Source organism: Dermacentor andersoni, chromosome 1, assembly GCF_023375885.2.
Source record: "Dermacentor andersoni chromosome 1, qqDerAnde1_hic_scaffold, whole genome shotgun sequence".
Taxonomy (NCBI): Eukaryota; Metazoa; Arthropoda; class Arachnida; order Ixodida; family Ixodidae; genus Dermacentor; species Dermacentor andersoni.
The window spans coordinates 367,787,138-367,812,385 of record NC_092814.1 but is presented as its reverse complement, the minus strand read 5'-3'; the positions used below and the strand labels follow the sequence as shown (position 1 = coordinate 367,812,385).

Here is a 25,248-nt window from a genome sequence, read left to right as displayed (position 1 = left end):
TCTCAACGTGCTCGCTTCCCTGCGGAGAAATTCATTAAAGGGACACTAAAGCAAAACAATAAATCAGTTTAGACTAATGAAACATTGTTTGAGAACCCTGCAGGCAGTCATTTAAGAAAGATAGTTTGATTATTAGATGAGAAAATGAAGGTCCAAGTATCAGTATTTGAATTTCGCGCCGGAACCCCAGCGCCTGTACGTCAGCGTGACGTCAGGGATTCCAAAGTATGTTTTCGTATTTGGGCCGCGTTGTCTGAACAAAGGTTCCCGAAACTTGCCATGTTTAATATTTGGTTCCTTTAGAACACAATGTAGTCAATCTATACCGCTATATATAATTAGTAGGCCCTAGAAGATGCCATCAAAATCCAAGACGTCACAGCCCCCAGGCGCGAGAACTTAATTAGGCGTCGCCACCCGTATTTCGTTCTTGCGCTTTTTCTGGATTACCAAACGTCTTATCGTTGTAAGAGTGGTGTTTTTGGTGTTGTAGAACGGTAATTTACTGATGCAGAAGAAATCATTTTTCCCTTTAGTGTCCCTTTAAGGTTTTCTGTGCCGTTTGTCGATGTATGTGTCCGTGGAGTTATGGTTTTAATATTGGGCTTCTAATTTAAACGTCGTGTTTACCAATGCTGCCATCGGACAATTTTGATAGTGCCTATTTAATCATTTATAAAATGGTATTTTGTTTAAAATGATAACTTTATAAAGCCATTTGAAGCCAGAGGACGATGTTCAGGCAAATATATGTACGAACCATCACTCCCAGGCTGGCTGACTGTACCCACAATTAGGAGGCGGTAAGCGTATTGAAGTTTGAGTATTCATAGAAAGTCACCTATTGAATTCGAGGTTGGGGTACGGGCGTTTGGGGCACCAAAAGCAACGGCCAAGGAAACGAAGCCCAAAATGACCCCGGGCTCCTAGCCTAAGAATATTTCGTTAGTAACTTAGAAAAAAAAAGGTAGTAGTGTTTGCTACCTTTAGGGTAGTAACTACTTGTCACATATGCTATTACCCTCTTTGTTACTGAACTTAGCAAAGGCGAGTGGAGTAACAGTTACTAATGTAGTGATTAAAGGCAAGGGCAGCAACATTTAATAACTGCTGTTAGTCAAGGTAAAAGTAGTAACAGTTACTATCCTTGCAGTTACTAACAGGGAAGTAACAATTGTGACAAGCAGTTGCTATGCTATGACTATTTTTTCTTTGTTCAGCTGGTTTACACACATTTCTTGCATTTCTTCCCTAAATACTCAATTCAGGCAACCAAAAATGACATTTCTGTCAAGAAAAAGCACTTTTTTAGGGCTGCATCGCATGAATGCTGTTCCAGGGTGTTTATCAGCGCATCCCACATACACCCACTACATCAGGTGCGACAGCTGTGGAACGAGAGCTAAATTCCACCTTACATTTTGTTTTCTTTCTAAACATGAAAAAAAGATAACGCGCAATTTATGGTTGATAATACTCTCCTGCGTTAGGTGCATAGTGTAATAAGATTACTTTTCTGTATTGCAATATTTCCAATTAGGCGGATTTTCCATACGATCAGGAAATGCGTTATGGACCGCTGAACACGGAAAGATTGTTTCCAGACGAGTAGGTAGATTAAAATGCATGAGTTCCCCAGATTAGGTCGTGACAAGAGCATGCGAAGGGTGATTCGGGGGATCGAGCTAGGAAAAAAAAACAGGAAGAGGAATGAAAAACAAGTGAGAAAAAACCGACAAAGTGGCAAGATTGTCGCATGTTTGCGCAATTACTCAAGGACAAAAACGTAGCTGCCCTTTACGCTTAAAAGTGTTTTTTTTTTTTTGTTCCGAATGAGCTAGGCGGTATCAGTGCCCGTGGAAGAGAAAAACGAAAGCCAAAATGGACAAAGGAAAACAGGCTGTGGAGTGAAGCCTATGTCAGAGGCAATTCGATGTGTCATGGAGGTGTCGCACAATCTCCCTGTTTCCTGCGGCGTCGCTTACATCGGACAGACCGGGCATTGTGTAGATATCAGTTCAAGAAAGCACGAGCCGTTTACGCCGGGGAAACTGTCAGTCGCACATTGCCTCGCAATACAAAAATTGCGGCTGCGCGCCTGCGTTCTCCAGGATTATGTCGCCCGGTGTCATGGCCAGACTACCCGAGAGAAAAACGATGCACGGCAAATACACTGAAAAGAAGATATATAGAAGAGTGGGTAGCTCGGCAACAGCTACAGAATGCCGCCTAAATGCTGTTTGTTGCTTATGCAGTCTGCTAGTTTTTTCCTCGGAACCGTCGTCCCTGCTGCTGCCTTCACGCGGCTGACTGCGTCATCACCGGTGCAATGGCACGTGGCTGAGATCGAGGAAGTTGCACAGGTCCGCACTATGGCCCACGTGTGTCATGGTTGCGGGCCGTCAATACACTCATCGTTTCCGCTAGACACCGCCCTCAACGTTGCCATTCCTGACGAACCAATCAGCAACCCTCCCAGCTCAGCGACATCAAGAGGCAATGGTTTAAAAGCCCTGTGTATGGTTCCCCTCATCAGTGGGCAGCTCGGAAACAGCTACGGAATGCTGCCTAAATGCTGTTTCTTGCTTATGCAGGTATATTACCGCAAAAAATGATCATTGCTTAAAGTCCGATGATCGTTTTTTGCTGTTGCCGTGCTGCCTACAGCCACTTTTTTTTCATGATGTATGCTCTGTTGTGTTGACGGCTCTCAACCACCTTCTCTTGAGTGGTGATATCGAGCTTAACCCTGGACCCATCAAGGGAACGCGGTCGACTCATCATCATCATCATCATCAGCCTGATTACGCCCACTGCAGGGCAAAGGCCTCTCCCATACTTCTCCAACTACCCCGGTCATGTACTAATTGTGGCCATGTTGACCCTCCAAACTTCCTAATCTCATCTGCCCACCTAACTTTCTGTCGCCCCCTGCTACGCTTCCCTTCCCTCGGAATCCAGTCCGTAACCCTTAATGACCATCGGTTATCTTCCCTCCTCATTACATGTCCTGCCCATGCCCATTTCTTTTTCTTGATTTCAACTAAGATGTCATTAACGCGCGTTTGTTCCCTCACCCAATCTGCTCTTTTCTTATCCCTTAACGTTACACCTATCATTTTTCTTTCCATAGCTCGTTGCGTCGTCCTCAATTTAAGTAGAACCCTTTTCGTAAGCCTCCAGGTTTCTGCCCCGTACGTGAGTACTGGTAAGACACAGCTGTTATACACTTTTCTCTTGAGGGATAATGGCAACCTGCTGTTCATGATCTGCGAATGCCTGCCAAACGCACCCCAGCCCATTCTTATTCTTCTGATTATTTCACTCTCATGATCTGGATCAGCAGTCACTACCTGTCCTAAGTAGATGTATTCTCTTACCACTTCCAGTGCCTCGCTACCTATCGTAAACTGCTGTTCCCTTCCGCTACTGTTAAACATTACTTTAGTTTTCTGCAGATTCATTTTTAGTCCCACCCTTCTGCTCTGCCTCTCCAGATCAGTGAGCATGCATTGCAGTTGGTCCCCTGAGTTACTAAGCAAGGCAATATCATCAGCGAAGCGCAAGTTACTAAGGTATTCTCCATTTACTCTTATCCCCAATTCTTCCCAATCCAGGTCTCTGAATACCTCCTGTAAACACGCTGTGAATAGCATTGGAGAGATCGTATCTCCCTGCCTGACGCCTTTCTTTATTGGGATTTTGTTGCTTTCTTTATGGAGGAGTACAGTGGCTGTGGAGCCGCTATAGATATCTTTCAGTATTTTTACATACGGCTCGTCTACACCCTGATTCCGCAATGCCTCCATGACTGCTGAGGTTTCGACTGAATCAAACGCTTTCTCGTAATCAATGAAAGCTATATATAATGGTTGGTTATATTCCGCACATTTCTCTATCACCTGATTGATAGTGTGAATATGGTCTATTGTTGAGTAGCCTTTACGGAATCCTGCCTGGTCCTTTGGTTGACGGAAGTCTAAGGTGTTCCGGATTCTATTTGCAATTACCTTAGTAAATACTTTGTAGGCAACGGACAGTAAGCTGATCGGTCTATAATTTTTCAAGTCTTTGGCGTCGCCTTTCTTATGGATTAGGATTATGTTAGCGTTCTTCCAAGATTCCGGTACGCTCGAGGTCTTGAGGCATTGCGTATAGAGGCTGGCCAGTTTTTCTAGAACAATCTGCCCACCATCCTTCAGCAAATCTGCTGTTACCTGATCCTCCCCAGCTGCCTTCCCCCTTTGCATAGCTCCCAAGGCTTTCTTTACTTCTTCCGGCGTTACTTCTGGGATATCGAATTCCTCTAGATTATTCTCTCTTCCATTATCATCGTGGGTGCCGCTCGTACTGTATAAATCTCTATAGAACTCCTCAGCCACTTGAACTATCTCATCCATATTAGTAATGATATTGCCGGCTTTGTCTCTTAGCGCATACATCTGATTCTTGCCAATTCCTAGTTTCTTCTTCACTGCTTTTAGGCTTCCTCCGTTCCTGAGAGCTTGTTCAATTCTATCCATGTTATACTTCCTTATGTCAGCTGTCTTACGCTTGTTGATTAACTTCGAAAGTTCTGCCAGTTCTATTCTAGCTGTAGGGTTAGAGGCTTTCATACATTGGCGTTTCTTGATCAGATCTTTCGTCTCCTGCGATAGCTTACTGGTATCCTGTCTAACGGAGTTACCACCGACTTCTATTGCACACTCCTTAATGATGCCCACAAGATTGTCGTTCATTGCTTCAACACTAAGATCCTCTTCGTGGCTTAAAGCCGAATACCTGTTCTGTAGCTTGATCTGGAATTCCTCTATTTTCCCTCTTAGCGCTAACTCATTGATCGGCTTCTTATGTACCAGTTTCCTCCGTTCCCTCCTCAGGTCTAGGCGAATTCGAGTTCTTACCATCCTGTGGTCACTGCAGCGCACCTTACCGAGCACGTCCACATCTTGTATGATGCCAGGGTTAGCGCAGAGTATGAAATCTATTTCATTTCTAGTCTCGCCGTTCGGGCTCCTCCATGTCCACTTTCGGTTATTCCGCTTGCGGAAGAAGGTATTCATTATCCTCATATTATTCTGTTCTGCAAACTCTACTAATACCTCCCCCCTGCTATTCCTAGTGCCTATGCCATATTCCCCCACTGCCTTGTCTCCAGCATGCTTCTTGCCTACCTTGGCATTGAAATCGCCCATCAGTATAGTGTATTTTGTTTTCACTCTACCCATCGCCGATTCCACGTCTTCGTAGAAGCTTTCGACTTCCTGGTCATCATGACTGGATGTAGGGGCGTAGACCTGTACAACCTAAATCTGCTAAAAAGGCTCGCGCTTCTTTGGGCCATTTAAGCCGGTCTGCTAATTCGCCGAGGGCTTCTAATCCTACTCGAGAGCTGGTGATTCAGGAAACATTGTCGAACTCCGATTATCCTAAATTAAAATTATGGGGTATTACGTGCCAAAACCACTTTCTGATTATGAGGCACGCCGTAGTGGAGGACTCCGGAAATTTCGACCACCCGGGGTTCTTTAACGTGCACCTAAATCTAAGTACACGGGTGTTTTCGCATATCGCCCCCATAGAAATGCGGCCGCAGTGGCCGGGATTTGATCCCGCGACCTCGTGCTCAGCAGCCCAACACCATAGCCACTGAGCAACCACTTGTATAACACTTGTCAATATTGTCTAACAATAAGGACATGGCTCGCGACATTGCAGAGATAAGAAGTTCTGTTGGTATGCGCTTCCAGGCAATTGAATTGCACATTTCTGCTGTTGAAAAAGCATTGGCCACCCCTGCTTCACGGCCTGAAAATGGTCAGTTACATAACGAAATAGGTGCACTCAAGCGTACAGTCACTAAGTTGACTGGAAAGATAGATGATCTAGAAAATCGCTCTAGGCGGAACAACATTCTTTTGCATGGCTTATTAGAAACTATTGATGAAACTCACGATTCCCTTCTTTCCCAAATATCTGAAATATTTTAACAGAGTCTTGGCATTCAATGTCTTCGCATCGAACGCCTCCATCGTTTTGGAAGAGCTCGTGAAAACCATCCACGGCCGGTAATTTTGAAAATGCTTGATTTTAATGACAAGCTTACTTTGCTGACAAATGCTTTTAAGCTTACGTATTCCGGTAGACTTTGTGGTAGTAGCAAAAAACTTTGGGAGGCGTCCAGTCAGCACCGCCACAATGGGTCTTCCGTTATGATTAGGTTTAACCACATTTTCATTCACAACATTCGGTATAACTCGTGCGATTCCACCAACTCTCTTTTAAAAATCTCTAATCGTCGCAACTTTTCTAGACACCAGGTTCCGCATCACAGTCAGCAATAGGCTGACCTTCTTCTACAATCTAAAGAGATCTTACCATTATGAGCACCAACGCTAGAAGTATAGCTAATGAACTTCCTCTTTTTCTTGCCCTTGTTTTGTCCTATTCACCTGACATTATTGGTATCACCGAAACTTGGTTAAATGCGGGTATTCATGACTCAGAGTTTACACCGCCAGGTTACATCACGTTGCGAAATGATCGTCATAATCAAAGAGGAGGTGGTGTTGCATTGCTTTTTCGCTCTGATTTCAAATTCAAAGTCCTTTTCTGTCCACTAGACATAGATTCAGTCTGCTGTAGACTTTACTACGGTACAAAATTCTTAAACATGCATTTTCTATCTTCCCCCTAATTGCTCATAGGACACTCTTGACAACCTGGACCAAATTTACTACAAGAGAATTTACCTTCCTCAAATTTTGTCTTACTGGGTGATTTTAATGCTCCCGGAATCGACTGGACGTCGCTCTCATGTTTTGATCATGGTAATGCATTCAACAGGAAATTTGTTGAATTCTCGTTATCTCTTGGCTTAAAGCAGGTCGTTCACAGTCCCACCCGTGGTGACGCAGTACTGTATTTGATTTTTCTCAGCACAGATTCTGCCAAGACGGGTTACAAGTACGAAATAATTGATGGTATCTCGGATTACAACGCTGTTTTTCGATCTGTAAACCGGCCGATCCATAACCAAAGTTTTACGTTGTCCATGTTTCGAGACTTTTCCAGAGCTGATGACGTCCGTATTATAGATGAACTATCCAATACTTTCTACGCATTTTCGGCACTTGGACTATCTAGTGACGTTGATGCGCTCGTGGCGTGTTTTGAAAGCATTGTAAGATCATGTTAGATCGATTTGTTCCTTTGAAAACTAAGAAAAAAAATGATAACTTTCCCTGGATGAACCAAGAACTTATCGCGACGTGCTAGCAGACATCGCACTAAAAGCTCGAACAATCCTCAGGCATGCGTTTTGTACGCTCAGGTAAAAAATGAACTCCAGAAAAAAACAACCTCGGCCAAAAATTTCTTCTAAAATGTTCAGTTGCTCAAACTGCTCAAGTCTAACCGCCGTAAATACTGGTCTTTCATATCTCCTGGCTCTTCTTCCACATCTTTTAAAATCAACAACAGTGTTGTTAACGATCCATTAGAGATTTCAGAAGCGTTTAATACAGATTTTGAGTTAGTGTTCGCCTCGGATGATTCCAGTTTTTCAACACTTACAACTAACGACTCTTATGCAATTGATGATATCAACATTAGTAGCCTAGAAGGTGTTTTTAACCTCGTACTCAACTTAGATACTAAAAAACCAGCCGGCTCTGATGGAATTCCGAATTACTTTTTAGTACGATTCTCGCTATGGATATCTAAATATATGTTCATTACATGTCAGAAGTACTTTAATAGTGGCGTTGTGGCTTCTTCCTGGAAAAGACCTAAAGTACTACCTTTATATAAATCTGGTGACAGACAGCTCTTATCCAACTATAGGCCTATTTCTTTAACTCCAAGCTCATGTAAAATACTAGAACACATAATCAATAAGCATATAATAATGATCCTTGAAAACAATAACCTATTGAACAGCTTTCAGCATGGCTTCAGGCGCGGTTTTAGTACTGTAACTCAACTTATGGAGCTCACTCATGACCTTTCCCATTACATCGATTTAGGTAATCAGATTGACACCATTTTCACTGACTTTAGCAAAACTTTCGACACTGTACTACACTCTAAATTGCTTTTGAAACTCCATAATATTCTAAATAACCCTCAGTTAGTGTCTTGGATTTCCAGTTTCCTTTCTTTGCGTTCCCAAGTCGTATGCTATGATTCTGCGGATTCGTCTGTAGTCGACGTCACCTCAGGGGTCCCACAGGGATCTGTACTTCGCCCTCTACTATTCTTATTGTTTATTAACGACCTTCCAGATCATTCTACTTCAAAAATACGCCTCTATGCAGATGATTGTGTAATGTACACCCCATTTGACTCACTCGCTGATCAACAGAGCCTTAAAGATGCCTTTGCTTCATATTGTGACTGGTGTGCTACCTGGAAAATGAGCATCAATTCGGTAAGACATTTATATAGTCTTTTACTAACAGATACATGCCCGTATGTTTTGAAGATATATGCAACAGTGCACCACTAACACGAGTTTTTCAATACAAATATTTAGGCATCATTCTTACACCCACCTTGTCTTGGTCCAAACATATAGATTACATCTGTAGTAAAGCATTAAAAAAAAACTTGGTTACATCCGCCGCACTTTGTCTGCTGCTCTGAGGGACACTAACTTAGTCGCATACAAAACACTGATTCGCCAAATTTTAGAATATGCTATCTCCGTATGAAACCCATATAAACATTGTGAAATTAATTGTGTTGAATCGGTCCAGAGGAAGGCTATTCGCTTCGTTTACCGCGGCTTCGACCGATACTTTTCACCGTCAGCTGCCTTGCGGAATGAAACCTCCAGTTTCTTTCTAGACTGCGGCACATAGAATCTCTGAAGATTTTCCATACTTATAAGAACTCTCTTCGTCACCTTTTAAATCCCTCCCTTTTAATGCCTGCTTTTAAAGCCGCAATGTAGAGAGCACCGCATTATCCGTTTATCGTACCATGAATAGCGTGTATTACTCTCGCCATTTATATGCATTGCCTCATGACTTCAAGTGTACCAGAAAGCTGCAAAAATGTCAACATTACGGTAATTCACGCGAAAGCAGACGTTAAAGAATGAAGAATTATAGGCGCAATAGCTTGCTTTCAGTATTGCATAAAAATTCACTAAGTTAATTTTCAATCACTCATCCATAAAACCTAGCGACCGAAGCCTGACCCAGCTGACTTGCCCCCGTCGCTTTTGGCTTTGTTCTGTTCCGTGAAATATGTCGCGTTGTGTCTTTTAATGCTCTGTGGTGACGCGGAATCCCATCTAGGGCCTGAAGCGGAAAACATGCTGCGTCAACTTCTTGATGGACAAAGAACGACGCATAAAAACTAGAGAAGCTAGAGAATAAGCTTAAGAATGTTGAAGAATCAGTGGCAATTGCTAAAGATCTCTAAGCCAAAATTGTGAAATTGTAACGCACTGTGGAACAGTTAGAGAAAAAAAATTGAATGAGCTTGATGATATGAGCAGGCGAAACAATCTTCTTGTGCTCGGCGTTTCGCAGCCGGCGAGATTGTTTGATCGAATAACTTTTATTTGATTGAATAAGTTTTATTGTAGCCAGCTGGAGAAATGCCAGAATTACTTTCACATACCGCGATCGATGGCTTATTTCGAAATACGCTAGCAGTGAAGGTATCATCTGTAGAGCGTATTCATACAAATGGCCGACGGCATACTAAAAAATCACTGCGCGTAACCTGAAAACTGTTTGACGATCCTGAGACGGTTGCTGTTCTGGGAAACTGCTACAAATTAAAGGGAAAAGAGCGTCTCTGTCCCGGAAGATTTCTCGAGAGCCGCTAGGGAAGTTCGGAAGGGTCTTTGAGATAGCACGATTGACACGAGGAAAGACGGAACAAAGGTAAAGCTGGTCTACGATAAAACAAAAATTGGTGCTCAATTATATGACTGGGACAGAGCGAGGAAGATACGAGTACCGAGCAATCAGCAACGCGGAAGCAAGCAGATGGTGCATCGTCAGCGTCGTGCGGATACGGGGGGAGGGGGGGACGCAATGAACCAATGGCCGCCAGAACAATTTCCGATGTCTTAATGTAAGCGCCCGAAGGATAACAACGAAAATAGCTGATTTGAAAAGTGTAGTTATTGCCCATTAATCCCATGTAATGGTCATTACAGAAATATGGCTGCATGGCGATATGAGTTACTCAGAAGTCGTACAGCATGGCTATCCTGTTTACCGCAACGACAGGGACTCCCGCGTCGTCGTCACTATATTGTACTTGCAGTCGCTAGGCGTTACAAGACTACCGGATATGGGCGACGTAGAATGCGTTTTGGCGAAAATTCACTTTGATGAATTACATTTGGTACTTGTCGGATGTTAACGCCCCCCTAACAGTGACAGCAAATTTTTCGAAACGCTCACCAAATTCTTGTACAAGAACCGCACATGTATTCTTGTGCAAACTGGTCACTTTAACATGCCATCAGTGAACTGGGATGGTCATTTTTCTGAACCACTTTCTAGTTCTGCTGAACAATTTATTGACATTGTTTTGTTGCATGGCTTAACACAGCTAATAAAAGCAAATCAACAAATACAAAATGACAGCCAGACAGTTTGGAATCTTTTTCTTAAAAGAAACTTGAGCGCGACCCGAACTTTGATATATTCAAAGGAATTTCGGACCATAAACTGCTGCGCTTAAACCTGGAAGTAAAATTCGGATCGAGGCTGGCAAAAAAAGAATGTATTGTTCCTGTGTTCTCGCGTGCTAGTGCATATATTGGATATATTGGATACATGGGAGCCAGGACGCTATCTCTATAGCTCAGTTGTTTTCTCCTTATTTCTGCTTGCATCTTTGGAAAACCGGTACGGTTCGTGGCGCGGATGCAAGTTGCCGTCCCTGTGCCTCTGCCCCGAATGGCGATTTCAGCGTCGGCTGCGTCTAGGAAGCGGACCGGCCTCCAGAGCGACACCCACGGCGAAGACACCAGCGTTTACTCGCTCAGCAATGCGGACTTTTCGGGTGACGCCTTCGGGCTTGAGCGGAGCCGCAAGGCGAAGCGGTGACACACCACCAGGACATCCATGTCTTCGAGCACGCCAACGGTAGGACCAACGCGGAATACCGCAGTCAGTGCGATTCTATTTGTACCAGAACTCGCTACCGACAACATTAGGCGACTGAACAGACAGTCTGTATCGGTGCAACTTGAAGCGGTGGCGCCAAATCAGGTCACAGACGTTAAAGTCTACTAAAAAAAAATGTGTTGGCTATTGACGTCGCACATGAGACTGCGCTGAGTTACAGAACTAGGTGGCGTAAAGCTCCGCTCGTACATCCCCTTGAACAATGGTTCCATTACTGGTGTCATCTACAACATGGACGTCTCCATCTGCCGCGCTGTTTTGCCGATTCGAGTGAAGCCTGCCGTTGATGGCGTCGCCATAACCCATGAGTATTGCCTCGGCACATCCCGCTGTGTGAAAATAATTTTCAAGGGCGAGACTCTCCCTTCGCACGTCAAGGTGGGCCACTAAGGCACCCTGTGCGACCATTCACCCCAAGACCACTCCAATGCCGCAATTGTATGAGGCCGGGACACGTGAGTGCCGTGCGTTAGAACATGAGAGTTTTCTCACGCTGCAGAGAGCCCCCCGCTGCAGACTCATGTGCGGCCATGGTTCTCAAATGCATAAATTGCCTTGGGCGCCATGATGCTTTCTCGAAGGACTGCCCCAAAATGAAGAAGGAAAAGGCGATCTTGAAGCTGGTGGCGAGAGACAATTCATCTCGTCATGAACCTGTTGCGGCGGGTAGAAAGCGACGCTCCCCACGCCGTCGGACTTTAAAGAACGCTGATGCCTCTGTGAAGAGTAGGTCCCACCGGACAACACCTGCTCCTCTGCCCCCTAAGCCTGGCGCAACTCAATCTAAATCGGACAAGGTCATGGCGGAGAACAATACAACTTGGTCCGCACTGCTAAAGTAATAGCCAAAGCCAGAACAGCAGAAGTCCCAACCGAAGTCCCAACCGAAGTCCCAACCGAAGTCCCAACCGAAGCCACAACCGAAGCCACAGCCGATGCCACAGTCGATGCCACAGCCGGAGCTCGAGCCACATCAAGTGATACAGCTGCGCACCGCTGTGAAGTCCACAGCGCGGGTTCCTGACAAATTGCCCGAAGAAGACCTGTGAGTGGTTATGATACTCCGGTCTCTCATGAATACTTTTCGAATGCTCTTGGATTACCTGCACACTCCGTCAGCGCGCAGTGCAATGCAAGTGTTGGATGCTTTCAATTCAGTGCTTGCAAGTCTTGAGTAGGCATCACGGCTCACCCGCAGCATTCTATTCGCACTGAAGTCAAAAAGGCTGGTGTTTACCTGAACAATATACTGCCACGTACTGCAACGTAGTGTTGACGCCCACCGACTCCTTGGTCTTCACTGGCGACTTCAACGCGCATCACCAGTTATGGGGAAGCACCGAGATTAACTTCATACAACATAATGACGACAGCTTAAAGGGAAGCTGAAACACTTTTCGAAAAAAATGAGTTCTCTGCGGCATTCTACAGTTTTGAGTCCCCTGAACACGAATATCTGGTTCAAAAAGGGCGGAAACAAACGCAAGCGGCTGTTTTTCCAAGAAAACGCGCACCAGCGCCTCAGGGCATCGCGCGAACGCCGCTGTTGCCCGTGATTGGTCGGGGCCGCTGTGACGTCGTTGGCGGTAGCCGCCGGTCGGCGCCGCCGCATGTCTCCGTTTCAGAGCGCAGCACCATTCCTTTCTCTCTGGTAGCACGCGGTTCTGCTGTTCTGGCTTCATAGCCGAGTTGCAAGATGGAACGTTCTCGCTGTCTCCGACAGCTTGTATTGTCCCCGTACATGTTTGAACCCACAGCCGATACGGAAAACGATGGCGGCAACAGAGTCAACGACGATATTGAGTGTGCCAACAGCGAGAGCGATGTGTGCACCTTCTCGCACGCTGGAAATCTTAGCTGGTACGCATGTTTTTTGTTTTTGTTTTTCATGTAGCTGCACGTTGCAATGACGGGAGAAAAAATGCGCTAAAGTGTCACTGGGAACATGCTGCTGGAAGAATGCCGAAGCACTAACTTCTCATTAGATTTACACGGGTGCAATTCCGCGATATCAAGCACCTTGCCGCTGCTTGTCTAAAGTCCCGTGGTTTTTTCAGCGTTGATACACGATCGCGAACATAAGTGCCGCGTTTCAAAGCGCGCACATGCAGTGCTGTGAGGTACAGTCATGGAAGTTGCTTATCATACACATCCAGAGATGACCAGAGGTATTATATGTGCAATATTCATACTATGGTTCGACGACTTTGCGAGTGTGGCTCGATCAAGAATCGGTATGCGTGCTCCATGCTAGTGTTGACATAAAGATATTAGGCAGTTTTAGCACCGCCGTGTGGTAAACACGATAACTGAACCGTACGTCGAATGTCACTAGGCAAGCTTACACTCCATTTGATACCTCAGGTGCATCGCTGTGGAAGCTACGCTCGAAGTCCTGTCACCAAAATTTATTACTGCGCGCGTTTCCGTCTATGCTTCGCAGCGTGCCAGCGGCGTTTGCTCGCGCGAGCATGCACGTGAAGCTGCCGCGACGGGCTGCAATTAAAAAATACCGAAAAGAATTTTTTTTTTAAAGAACGTGTTAGCAGCCGTATAAGTACACGGATGGTTTCTATGGGTAAATTCTTTTTTTTTTCATTCCGAACTGAGCTTATATATGGAAAGCTTTCTGAAAAATCGGGTCAAGAAACACCGAACTTTTTCTAAGTGCGAACGCAGCCACTGCAAGAAGTATCTCAAGCCTCCACAGCGTTGCACCTGATGTATGAAACGGAGTATAGCAACGCTAGCAACAACGCGTTTTCGCATTTGTCGTAAGGCTATCCGGCTACGCTAAAACTGTGTTACCAGACGTTAATGGCTGCAAATGTTCGTATTTCTCCAGTGCATTAATGTGGGCCTAATCACGCTTTCATTAAACTAGGTGCACCTGCATGTGCGTATGTGCGTATTGATGGAAGATGAAGAGAACTGCTTGTGCTGCCAGGAGGTGCAAGAGATTAGGAAAAAACAGAAGCGCACGCAGTGCGTAACAAGTTCAAGACAATTCAGGACTGTGTGCCTCAGCAGGGCAGTACTGGAAGTGGCACTTGCCCAGAAAGGAGTCGAACCGGCTGGACAAGGCAAGAAGTTTACACACAGGTGTGAAAATGATATGGCCAATGGAAAAAGAGTGATGCAAAAGCAATTTTTTTTTACAGGCCGTTGAGGTATGCAGCATACCGCCAGTTTGTCTGGCTAGTATGGAAAAAGTTGGGAAAGAAGAACCGTCGAATTCTGCCAAGCTGTGTACTTGAAGTTGTTCGGGCTTCACTCGCGCCGATTTAATTGGAATACCGATTGCCCGCATCGTTGTCAAGCTCCGATGATAGTCACTGTCGCGGAAATGGTCCGAGCACAGCACAGTTGATTTCGTCGGCACGAACTTATCTCTCCTCACCGCACGTACCCACTGCGCTGCAAGCTTCTTTTCCTTCGGGAATTTGTGAAACACCACATCGTCTCGACCGCCTGTGTTCGCGCAGCCGAATGCTGCACAGAACGAGGGCATGTTGGTCGCCCTTGGCTGTAGGCACTCACGCAGCACAGAAGGAAAGAACAGTTTACGAAAATCGCAAAACAAACGTGAGCGGCGGCGGCAGATCTCTCGTAGCGTCGTTCAGTAAAGCGCAGGACGGAAAGACGCATGCCAGCACATGTCAGCACGCCGGTCCGCAGCTCGGTTGGCTCGGTCTCCGCCCATGACGTCACTCTCGCCGGTTCTCTCCTCTGCCAACGTCCTCACCCGGCGCTCCCGGAAGCGATGGGGGCGTGTCCGCGCGGGTGATTTAGAAAGCGATTTCCGCCCGTTATATTAACAAAACGAAAAAAAAAATTTCAGAACCGTAAATTATTAGGTCTGTTCTTCCCAATCCCAGCAATTCATAGAAATTGAAAACCGTTTCAGCTTCCCTTTAACGTATCGGCGGAGCACTTGATTGGACTTGACTGATTTCAAGGCGCTTTGCTTCGTGCAGACACAGTGTTCCCTTTATCCCGCTTTCCTCTTTGTGTTCCCCCTTTCCCATCCCCAGTGTAGGGTAGCAAACCGGACGGTCGTCTGATTGACCTCCCTGCCTTTCCTCTCTTTGCTATCTCTCTCTCTCTCTCCTTGTACACCTCATTACATGAATATGAAGAATATTCTGTTGAATATATGCGGGTTTTTTTAAGAATCTTTTATTGACATGTGTAAAAAACTTTGTTCCACACAAACTTAAATTACAACATACACGTCATCCATAGATGACGAATGAGATCGCACTCCAGCGACTCAAAATATACAAAGTAAGGACACAGCTCAGATTGCATCCGTATTCCAGCGGTTCAGATAAGATATCGGAGCTACGGGAACAACGGAAGGATCGCATTAGAGATGCCAAAGATTCTTACGAAAGCTTTCGCCTGAAATGCGTAAGGCAGATAATCGGTGGGCTATTACAGTTACAGAATGTGGGCTGACGGAAGGGAAGCGCATTCGAGGACGGCAGAAAATGAGGTGGCGTGATGAAATGAGGAAATTTGCAGGCGTAAGTTGAAATCAGCTAGCTCAAGACGTATAATTGGAGATTGCTTGGAGAGGCCTGCGTCCTGCAGTGGACACACAAAAAAATTGCTGCTTCTCTCGTAATCGAGAGTAGATGAAAGTATGAAATGGCAACCGGCCAAGCAGATTCGTTGCAGGTGATATTAGCCACAAACTTAAAATGGTTGTAGTGCATGTTCGCTACGGCACACTCCACCACACTCCACCGCACCACACCGCACCCCACCCCTCGACGTCATACTGTGCACGCTATGTGGACGCTGTCCAACTACAAGAAAAAAACCCGCTGAAGGCGGCATGACAGGCAACGAAAGCCGTCAGGATTACAGAGCACACTGCCCAGCTAGAAGAAGAAAAGCGCCTGAGGAATTCGCCGCGCAACGTGACATTATCTCTCGAGGCGACGCAAAACCCCTGCCGCGGATCTCACGGACCACTGCCGTTCAAAAGAACAGAAGCAACCCTGTCTCAGTGTCAAAAGATTACAACCGAGTTTATGGTGCCGTGCATCTGCCTTTTGAACGTCGCTATATCTGCCTTTTGAACGTCGCTTGTTACAGCTTGAGTGATATTGTGAGCAAACGTTAGGAAAAAATCGGAAGCAATATTTTTTTAAAAACTTCTTTCGGCAGTAACTAGCGTATGTAACGCGGTCGTGTACAAAGAGTTGGGTGCACGAGACCGCACATTGTCTTAAGTTTTGACTGGTTGTCAGGATGACCTGGTTTTGTTCTCGCAACCTCCCCTATGACCTCATTTGAATTCCCAAGTGTTCTTGCTTGAGTGCCCGGATGATGGCTTTCGCTTTCGGCTCAAAGTCACTTGAAGGTTGCCGACAACGGGATCTACACACATTTAATTCTAATAGGCTTATAGTGACTCCCCATTATTATCGCATGATTTGTCTCTCTTTGATATTTTCCGTTAAATTAGTGAGCCCGTTTCTAAAAATACTTTTATTACCTTAGTGGGAGAACGTTCTTCACGTAAGGGCGTTTTCGGGCAATTTGGAAATCTTGACTACGAAAAATAAAGCTACTATGTGGCTGGTCTCTTTAATAATCGCACTGCGAGTGTGGTAGCGCTTTGAGACTAGACGCAAGTTAAATAGTTTTGTGCGCTGTAGCAGACGCAGATTAAAAGGCAGCGCTGGAATGGTTTTCGCCCTAATTCACGGTGTGTTTCCTGCCATTGCCGATCGCGAAATAATGGAGGCGTTGCAGTTTCGAACAAAGCGTTCGAAACTGCAACGTCCCCCTTCCCCCTTCCAGCTGCTCCAGTCTTTATTTCGAGGGGTAGGCGGCGTTTACTTACGCTATAACACCTGCGTTGTTGAAAAGAAAGACTGATATAGCAGATGAAGATGACAAGCACGCAAGCCCTCTATTTTGGCGAGCATCATGCGACCGCAAATGCCTAGTTAGCTGGTTAGATACTTGAAAGATGCAGTCGTAAGTATGCTGAGACCCAGTTATCGGTTTAAAAGATGGAGTCATCAGCAGAGGCAGTAACCGGCAAAGCTTCTGCCATAGCACTTACGGGGCCAACTTCGCAGATTAGGCAGCAACGTTCGCTTTAGTAGCCTCATGTGGGAATGCTTTTTCCGATACCATTATTCCTTTTTATTTTAGTCAACCGTGCCAAACTGCAAGTCAAGTGAACCATGCCATAAAGAAACAAATTCTCACAACTGCTCATCACTGAGCTTTCAGTTCTTACATTTCCTGATTTACCTGCGCAATACGAGCCTTATTTCTCCCCTCGGTATGGACTGTACCGATACAATGATATGCGCCCCGTCCGCGAAAGGTTGACGCAGTGTCGTCACATTTATGTTTGCTCACAACTTCACTTTCACGCCTTCAAAGCACATAGAAGGACACACTTTTTTTTTCGGGCTTAGAGTGACACAATCTTTGAGCGTTTTTACAACTGCATGACACACACTGCGACACAGAACAGCGTAACAACATCGGGACGATTCTGTGGTCGTAGCTGTGTGATTTATGTCAGATTCATACCTTTATAGTGTTGTATGTATAGATGGCATAAAAGAATATGTGTGTGTAGCGCAGCAAAAAACAAATATTTACACGCCCATTCTCAATAGCGTTCGAAGTGGTACGTACTAGTTGTTTCTGGCCGTTCTCCCATCCCTGTGGCTCACCTAATGGCTGTTCAGGCTTTAAACAAACCCACGAAAGCGTCGTTGAGCATTCTTAATTCCCGCTATGTAAACTAAATTGCGGACGCTTGCTCAAAGAGCGATTGCTACGGCTGTGACAATTTCTGGTCCGTGAACGGCGTAATACAATGTCATTGAGCGTACACTAGCATTCTAATGACGGGAAAGAGTCATTCTGCTTACGTAAGCGAAATTTTCGCATGATCGATCTGCGCACTCTGTGTTTCGGTAGCGTAAATCCGAAATATTCAAGCAGCAAAAAAAAAAAAAAAAAAAAAAAAAAAGAATTGACTCGCCGTCCCCACCCTGCGAAAGTGGATGCCTAGTGAGGCTGTTAGAAAACCACTCAAATGCCGTTGATGGGGATATGAAATGCATTATCATTCTGCCTAGTCTTAGTACGACACCGTTCTTGATCATTACGACTTTGTGCTCTTCGATGCTCATCGAATTCACGCTGCTATTCGGGAGTCCTAACTTTGCGTGGTCTCCCCATAGCGGTCTTGCCATGAACTGAATGAGTTGCTAGGCAGGTCTCCCTTTTACATATGGAGTTTGCTGACGTCACTCACTGATTCGTGTGCTACTGTTGCCCCTTTCCTACCGGAGCAGCTTCACCGGAAAACACACGCGGGGAGAAGGAACGTGCCTCGCATTGTTCACAGGCGCCTTGTCATCCCTCATGCAGTTTTGCCGCTTGTTTTCTGGTTTTCTTTATTTAAATGAATACTGAGCTGTGTGTTGTATGGCCTGGTTGCAGAGGAGATATGCTTGTCTTGCTTCAGTTTTTTTTTCTTTGCTGGCTGACACGAAAAAACCTGACCAACTAGAGGCTGACAGCTTCGCTGCAAGAAAAAAAAAAAAAAAAACGGCATGCAAGCATGAATACGCAACCAATTCAAAACAGTAGTTCTATCCCGGCAGTTGGTAATAGTAACATGTAGCTTGCCTCACAGACACGAAATGCGCATTCTCAGTACGCCTGAATTGCAGAGCTGTGTCGCCAATGGGCCTGCAGCTGTCGCACCATCTTCAACAGGTTTTGTCAACGTGTTTTCGTTGCATGGAAGGCGCGAATTATTCTTTGCGGTACATGCGATGCCTCTTCCGGCTGCAGTGTCACAGTTTCGACGGCAGCCATTTGTTATTGCGGCTTGTCACTTTGGCTCATTGTCTTTAGTTGGTGGAAACTGAAGAAAACCGAGCATTATGTTCTGATTTAAATGAAAGTTGAAGAAAAATGTTTGGTCATGATATGACAGATACGGCTACCTTTTTTCACTTAGTAGTAGTATTAGTAGTAGTAATACTACTACTACTACTACTACTACTACTACTACTACTACTACTACTACTACTACTACTACTACTACTACTAATAATAATAATAATAATAATAATAATAATAATAATAATAATAATAATAAAATCATGAGCCACTTCACTCTGTGAAGTAGATGACCGGCGAAGCTGTTTAGCACACGACACAGAGATGACACAGAATTTGGGCAAAGGTGCTAACTCATTTGCCGTTATTTTGATACAGGGTGTCCCAGCTACCTTTACCCAGAATTTCAAAATATGCGAATGCCACGTAGGTAAACAGAACCAACGTAATGTTGTTTGCGGTCGCTTGGAGGCACTCAAATTATTTTGTTATTCCGCGTAATTAGAGAATTAGTCATAATTATTTATTTAAATTCTGAAATATTATAATTAGATGAAAAGTGTCAATGAGAAAATTGTAGAACGTCATGACAAACTCCCTATAGAGCTTTCTGTTGCTCAATACGCGCTACATAAAAGTATTTTTCCGAGCGTGAAAAATGAAAACACATGCAAAATTACAGCGCGACTCGTCGCTCGAGGCACTTTGCGTGTATTCGTGAGCTTCTTTCACGCACGGAAAAACCCTTTATATAGAACGTATTGAGCAACAGAAAGCTGTATGGAGAGTTTTTCATGTTGTTCTACAATTTCATCATTGACACTTTTATCCTATTATAATATTTGAGAAGTTGTTTAATTAATCATGACAAAATATATAATTGGGTAGAATGAAAAAAAAATAATCTGAGTATCTCCAAGTGACGGGGAACAACATTACCTTGGTTCTGTCCAGCTACGTGGCATTCGGATATTTTTAAGCTCTGGCTAAATTTAGCTATTACATCATGTATACATTGACGTGGACGACGGGGACGCCGCCCTGAGGAGCCGAAGGAAACTAGACACGCGTGACGTTTCGACAGGGCCGCCACCACGGGAGAGCGGAAGGAAAGTAGATACGCAAGCGCTTGGAATGCCGACAAGGAGAGGGCGGTGCGAACGTACACTCTTAGACAAATGCACGCCCTTTGGGGCGTATATTTGCCGCACAACAATAGTCGCGTTCACTCTAAAAACAGTTGCACCCTTTGGGGTGTATATTTGTCCCACAACAATAATCGTCATCTGTCTTGCCCGCGTTTCCTTTCTTTAACGCTGCGAGCCCGGTACTTCACAGTCACGAACGGCACGCGCGTTATCAGTGTGACGCAGCATTCTCGACAGGAAAGTAGCGAGCGCCGAGTTTTCAAGAAAGGAGACGCAACCAAGGCAGATGACGATTATCGTTGTGGGACAAATATACACCCCAAAGGGTGCAAACTGTTTTTAGAGTGTTCCGCCTTAATTGCGTTTTCTTTGTTGAAAACGCTGCCCTCTCTACTTTCCTTTTGAGAATGCTCCTTCATGCTGATAACGCGCACGCCGTTCGTGTCTTGAAAGTGCCGGGCTCGCAGCGTTGAAGAAAGGAAATGCGGACAAGACAGATGACGATTATTGTTGTGTGGCAAGATACGACCCAAAGGGTGTAAATTTCTTTAAGAGTGTAGACATGGCCGACACGGCTCAAAGTGTGGTATCTATTGTTATCAGCTTAATATATGTTACGAGCTCTATGTGTACCCCAGATATTAACGCGACAGCGTTAGTAAGCCCGTGTCGCAGTAAATCCTGCGTGCAGCGCCGGACGTTGCTTCGGCAAAAAGAACTTCGAAACAAATTCCGAATCACGCATACCTAACTTCTCTGCCACCGAAGTTGCTCATACGTTGTCTTTCATTATTTACAAAGTATTCCTCGGAATTTTGAGACGGCAGCCCACAAACAAATGTTAATGAAAAAAAAAAAAAAGGAAAACGCCGGCAGCGCATTCCCGTTACGTTAGCTCTTCTCAGAGTGAAAATTAAAAGTGCGAAACAATAACAGGAGATCGACCCACGCAAGAGGCCGCGTTTCTACTAGAAAGCTTGCCTTCGTGCATAACGTTCGTAGCCAGCGTTTCCCGGTAAACGTTAAGTTACACAAGCAGTAGTCGCCGGGAAGCATGAAAAGTAAGGAGTTTTTGCTATCGCGTTCCACTCTTAAAGACGAAGCTTAAGCGTCGTCCAAATTTTAAAACCAATTTTTGCAAGGTGGCGGAGTGCTTGAAGCCTGCTTCACCTCCGCTGCGGATCGACGCGGTATTGCTCATTCTTCGGGATCGGCACACGGTTTTTCCATAGGCAGAAGAAAAAGACATGGAACCCTAGCCGTGAACAGCTTCTCTGTGACAAAAGTAATAATAAAAAAGTTCGAACACCATTCACCCTCTAGTTGAAGTTGATGAAAGAGAAAGTTTCCTGAGTGAGCTTGGGGTGACATAGGGGTGCAGTCACAGTGCGCCGCACTCATTTGCGCCAGCCCCGCCCGGGAGAGTGTTGGGATCGGGAACTTCGGGATCGGCGCACAATATTAGACTGCGCTATCTTCGGGACCGACTTACATTTTTAGAGTGCAGTATTTTCGGGATCAGCCAACATTTCACTATCATGACGTGTAATTTAACTTTAAATAATTTACTGGAGTTTTCACGCCAAATGAGGTTTATGGTGTTTTTGTTTTTGAAACACGCTGTTGGGGGAAAGAGAGTAAATAGCGCAATGGTTACATTATCGGGTTTTGTTGCATTAAAGGTTCTCCGTTCGAATCCGATCACTGGACAATTTTATTGATTTATTTATTTGAAAAATCACAGTATCGCATTAAGAGCGAAGCATTGAATGCGATAGCAACATGCCAGAATATGCACGAGGCGTAAAGCTCGTGGCTGCAGTGGTAGTGTGAATGGCGGTAAACACAAGCGGACTAAGTAAACAAGCATGGTGTGGCGCACGCAGACGCATGAAAAGAGAGAACACTATGACCGCGAGCCTCATCGATTAGAACTGCAGGGTCCATGGTCGGTGTTTTTCGCGTTGTGTCGACATCGCGTTCCCGCATTGCGGCATACACACGGCGGGAACCATCTGTGCATCCGCTTCGTGCTCTTTAACTGCAGGGCTTTGTCGATGCTGTCGCTTAGCCTCGGCATTCCTGTCCCCGCAGCGCCACGTCTGGGTGTCTCTGGCGTTGAGCTGCAGCTTGCGCTACACGCACAGGACCGACGGCCGGTCTGGTCTTGGCGCGTTTTGCGGGCCAGCCCCGCTTCAGTGCGATTAGCGTTTCGCAAGAGCTCCTCAGGCGGCATTCTAACACGTGGGGGCATGTTTGCGCGATGCGAGGGTCGCGGTGTTTCGTTGCGGAAACCCTACGCTGCCAGTCACTGACCTAGCCATCCTGCCACGGCCACTACGTATGGGAAAACGAAGGTCCAAGCCGGCAGTGTCTGTATGGTGTGCATGTGCATTCTTGCAATACATTTTAGCAAGCAATGCTGGCTAAATTGAGCTCCTGGGATACAGCTTTTTATGTGCAACAGCCTCTTCGATTCGAAGGCGAACACGGTTAGTACGCACTTAGTAGACCTATGCCGTCGATCTCTCCCCGCTTCCGCAGCGGGTAACAAAACAGATTTTCCTTTATGATTTCTGTCTCTCTTTATCTATATCTTCGATGAAAAAAATGTTCAAGCGAGTTGAATGCTTTGCGCTTGGCTGTATTGTGTTGCTTCCACGGCAACAAGACAGGCTAGTTGGCGGTTCTAGCTTGCATGCAGACTGGCCGCAGAAAAACTGATGTCAATGAAACCAAAGCCTGAAGCAAGCAACAAAAAAATTAAATGAACATGGTGAAAAAAAAATAACAATACAGCGTAGGTATCTCATAAAGTGGGCATATGCTTGCCAAAAGTTCTATCAAATGTTTTTTTTTTTTTTTTATGTCGCACAGTTCAAAACATTACCACGGGTTCTGTCAATCCAGTTGGGCGACCAACCACTCACCTGCACCAAGGAGTGTCCGTATCGGTACGAAGCCGCGGCGAATACATTGCCGATACCGGCATTCAACTCCGGGTCGTAACTGTTGCTGTAGCCTCTGGGTGTCAGCAACAAGTCAAATTCTTTCATGATCTGGCGACCTGGAACGTGAATAGAAAATTCCAGTATGGTATTTCATTTGGGTCTGAATCTGAACGACCATAATGCTAATAAAACCTTATTATTCCTTTGATCGGCGATGGAGGCGTAATCGTGCTGTACTACAAAATCACGGCCGGCTGTTGTGAAGGAACGCTTTGCTGGTGTCTCAGTGGCTATGGCATTGCGTTGCTAAGTTGGAGGTTGCGAGTTCGCTTCAAGCCCCGACATCCACATTCCCATGGCGGTGGAAAGCAAACACGCTGGATACCGTGCATCAAGTGGACAGTAAAGAACCTCGTGTGGTCAGAAATTAACCGGGAGTCCTCCACTACGGCGCCCCTCAAAACCCACTGGACAGTTTCGAGGCGGTAAAGCCCGTAACTTAATTTTTGCACTCATGTGCGAGCTTTCGACATCGCCATGAGGTTTGCTCAGGTCCGTTACTTAGCCTGAACCACGGTGTAAAACAGCATACCGTCACCACGGTAGCTATCACTGCAGGATATGCTTACGAGGACAGAGATCGACTAGACCATCAAAATATATAAAGACAGCATGTATTGTAGGTCTAGGCGATAGTTCTACAAGTATGGCGTCGAAACAATTGACGGATAAAGATATGATATTGCTGTCACTGTCTCAAGGAAGGCAGTGCTTGTGATTTCAGTACTTGCCAAATGCTACGACAAGAATTCTCGTTTTCTTTCGTGTGTGTGTGTGTGTGTGTGTGTGTGTGTGTGTGTGTGTGTGTGTGTGTGTGTGTGTGTGTGTGTGTGCGTGTGTGCGTGTGTGTGTGTGTGTGTGTGTGTGTGTGTGTGTGTGTGTGTGTGTGTGTGTGTGTGTGTGTGTGTGTGTGTGTGTGTGTGTGTGTAGAACGTCAAAAACGAAAACGACGTACGGGTAAACGCGTTCGTTACTGTTCACACGTTCTGGCTGGTGGGCAAGCCTTCGTCAGAGTGACACTGTGACAAAAGCTAGCCGAAACTTTTGGACCTTAAAGAACCTGTTTCCACGTAGGCCTTCTTTTTTTCTTTAATTTAACGCTATATATATTCTAGCGGCAGCCCGGCGCCCTGAACGATTTCCATGCGGTATACGACAAACCCAAAACGCAGCCGTTCCAAAAACCAACTATTCCCGTGACCCATGGCTGCTCTGTACTTCTGCTTGCGCTTCCTCTTCCTTACCGTTACAATATATACACTTATATAACCTGAGAATAAACTGTTCCAGGTGCAGTTTTAGTGCAGCAGAAGGAACTAAATGACCCGAAAAACGTGCTGAGTGGAATTTTGGTTTTGGCCATTGCGCTGAAACTATAACACTGAGTAATAAGTGTCGTAGGTAGCATGATTAGAACCGATCTCAAAAGTGTAACGCAGTAAAATGAAATACATTAACAGTAACAATGAAAAAAAGAAAACAAGAAAAAGGATATTTGTACCATTACGAACATTGGTCACTGTAACAGCAGAGAAAGGCGAGCTAGTTTTCCCGTACTTTCATTAACACACGAATAAATAGCACTGAATTTGTTTCTTAGTAATTCTCTCTCGTCAGGGGATTTGAAGCCTGGCTGTAGAATGCGGCCCTAGTTTTCTGAAAGAAGTTATCAGACATATTAACGTGCTTCGACAGCGGAAGATTCGGGATGCTCTGCACTTGTTAGAAGAAAATCTAAGGCTAGTTTCTCTCTGAAAAACGTATGACATAGTGCACGTTGAACATTCAAGCAAGTAAACTACATTAGGGCTATCGGAAATAAAATCAACGTTTACTGTTTTCGACAAGTCAGATGCGCTTTTGGTAACCTTTAAGGATATGGTGATATGAATTCAAACTTTACACCATGGTTTATTGCATGAGTGACAGCTTGCTTGGACGAAAGGTTTAGTTTTTGGTGACACGTGCATGTCGCGAAACGTTCCTGATCGTCGGTAGAGAGCTCGAGGCTGCTATATGATGTTTTTC

General features: G+C 45.2%; 1 protein-coding gene across 2 annotated transcripts in view; it reads right to left on the bottom strand.

Annotated features, from left to right (window-relative positions):
* Window positions 1–25,248, bottom strand: part of LOC126516867 (salivary peroxidase/catechol oxidase-like) — a 150,490-nt gene that overhangs the window by 66,264 nt on the left and 58,978 nt on the right. For both annotated transcript variants that reach the window (XM_055063972.2, XM_050166954.3), the window contains exon 12: window positions 23,140–23,276. In XM_055063972.2, the coding sequence (XP_054919947.1) occupies window positions 23,140–23,276 (137 nt within the window). The remainder of the gene's footprint in view (window positions 1–23,139; window positions 23,277–25,248) is intronic.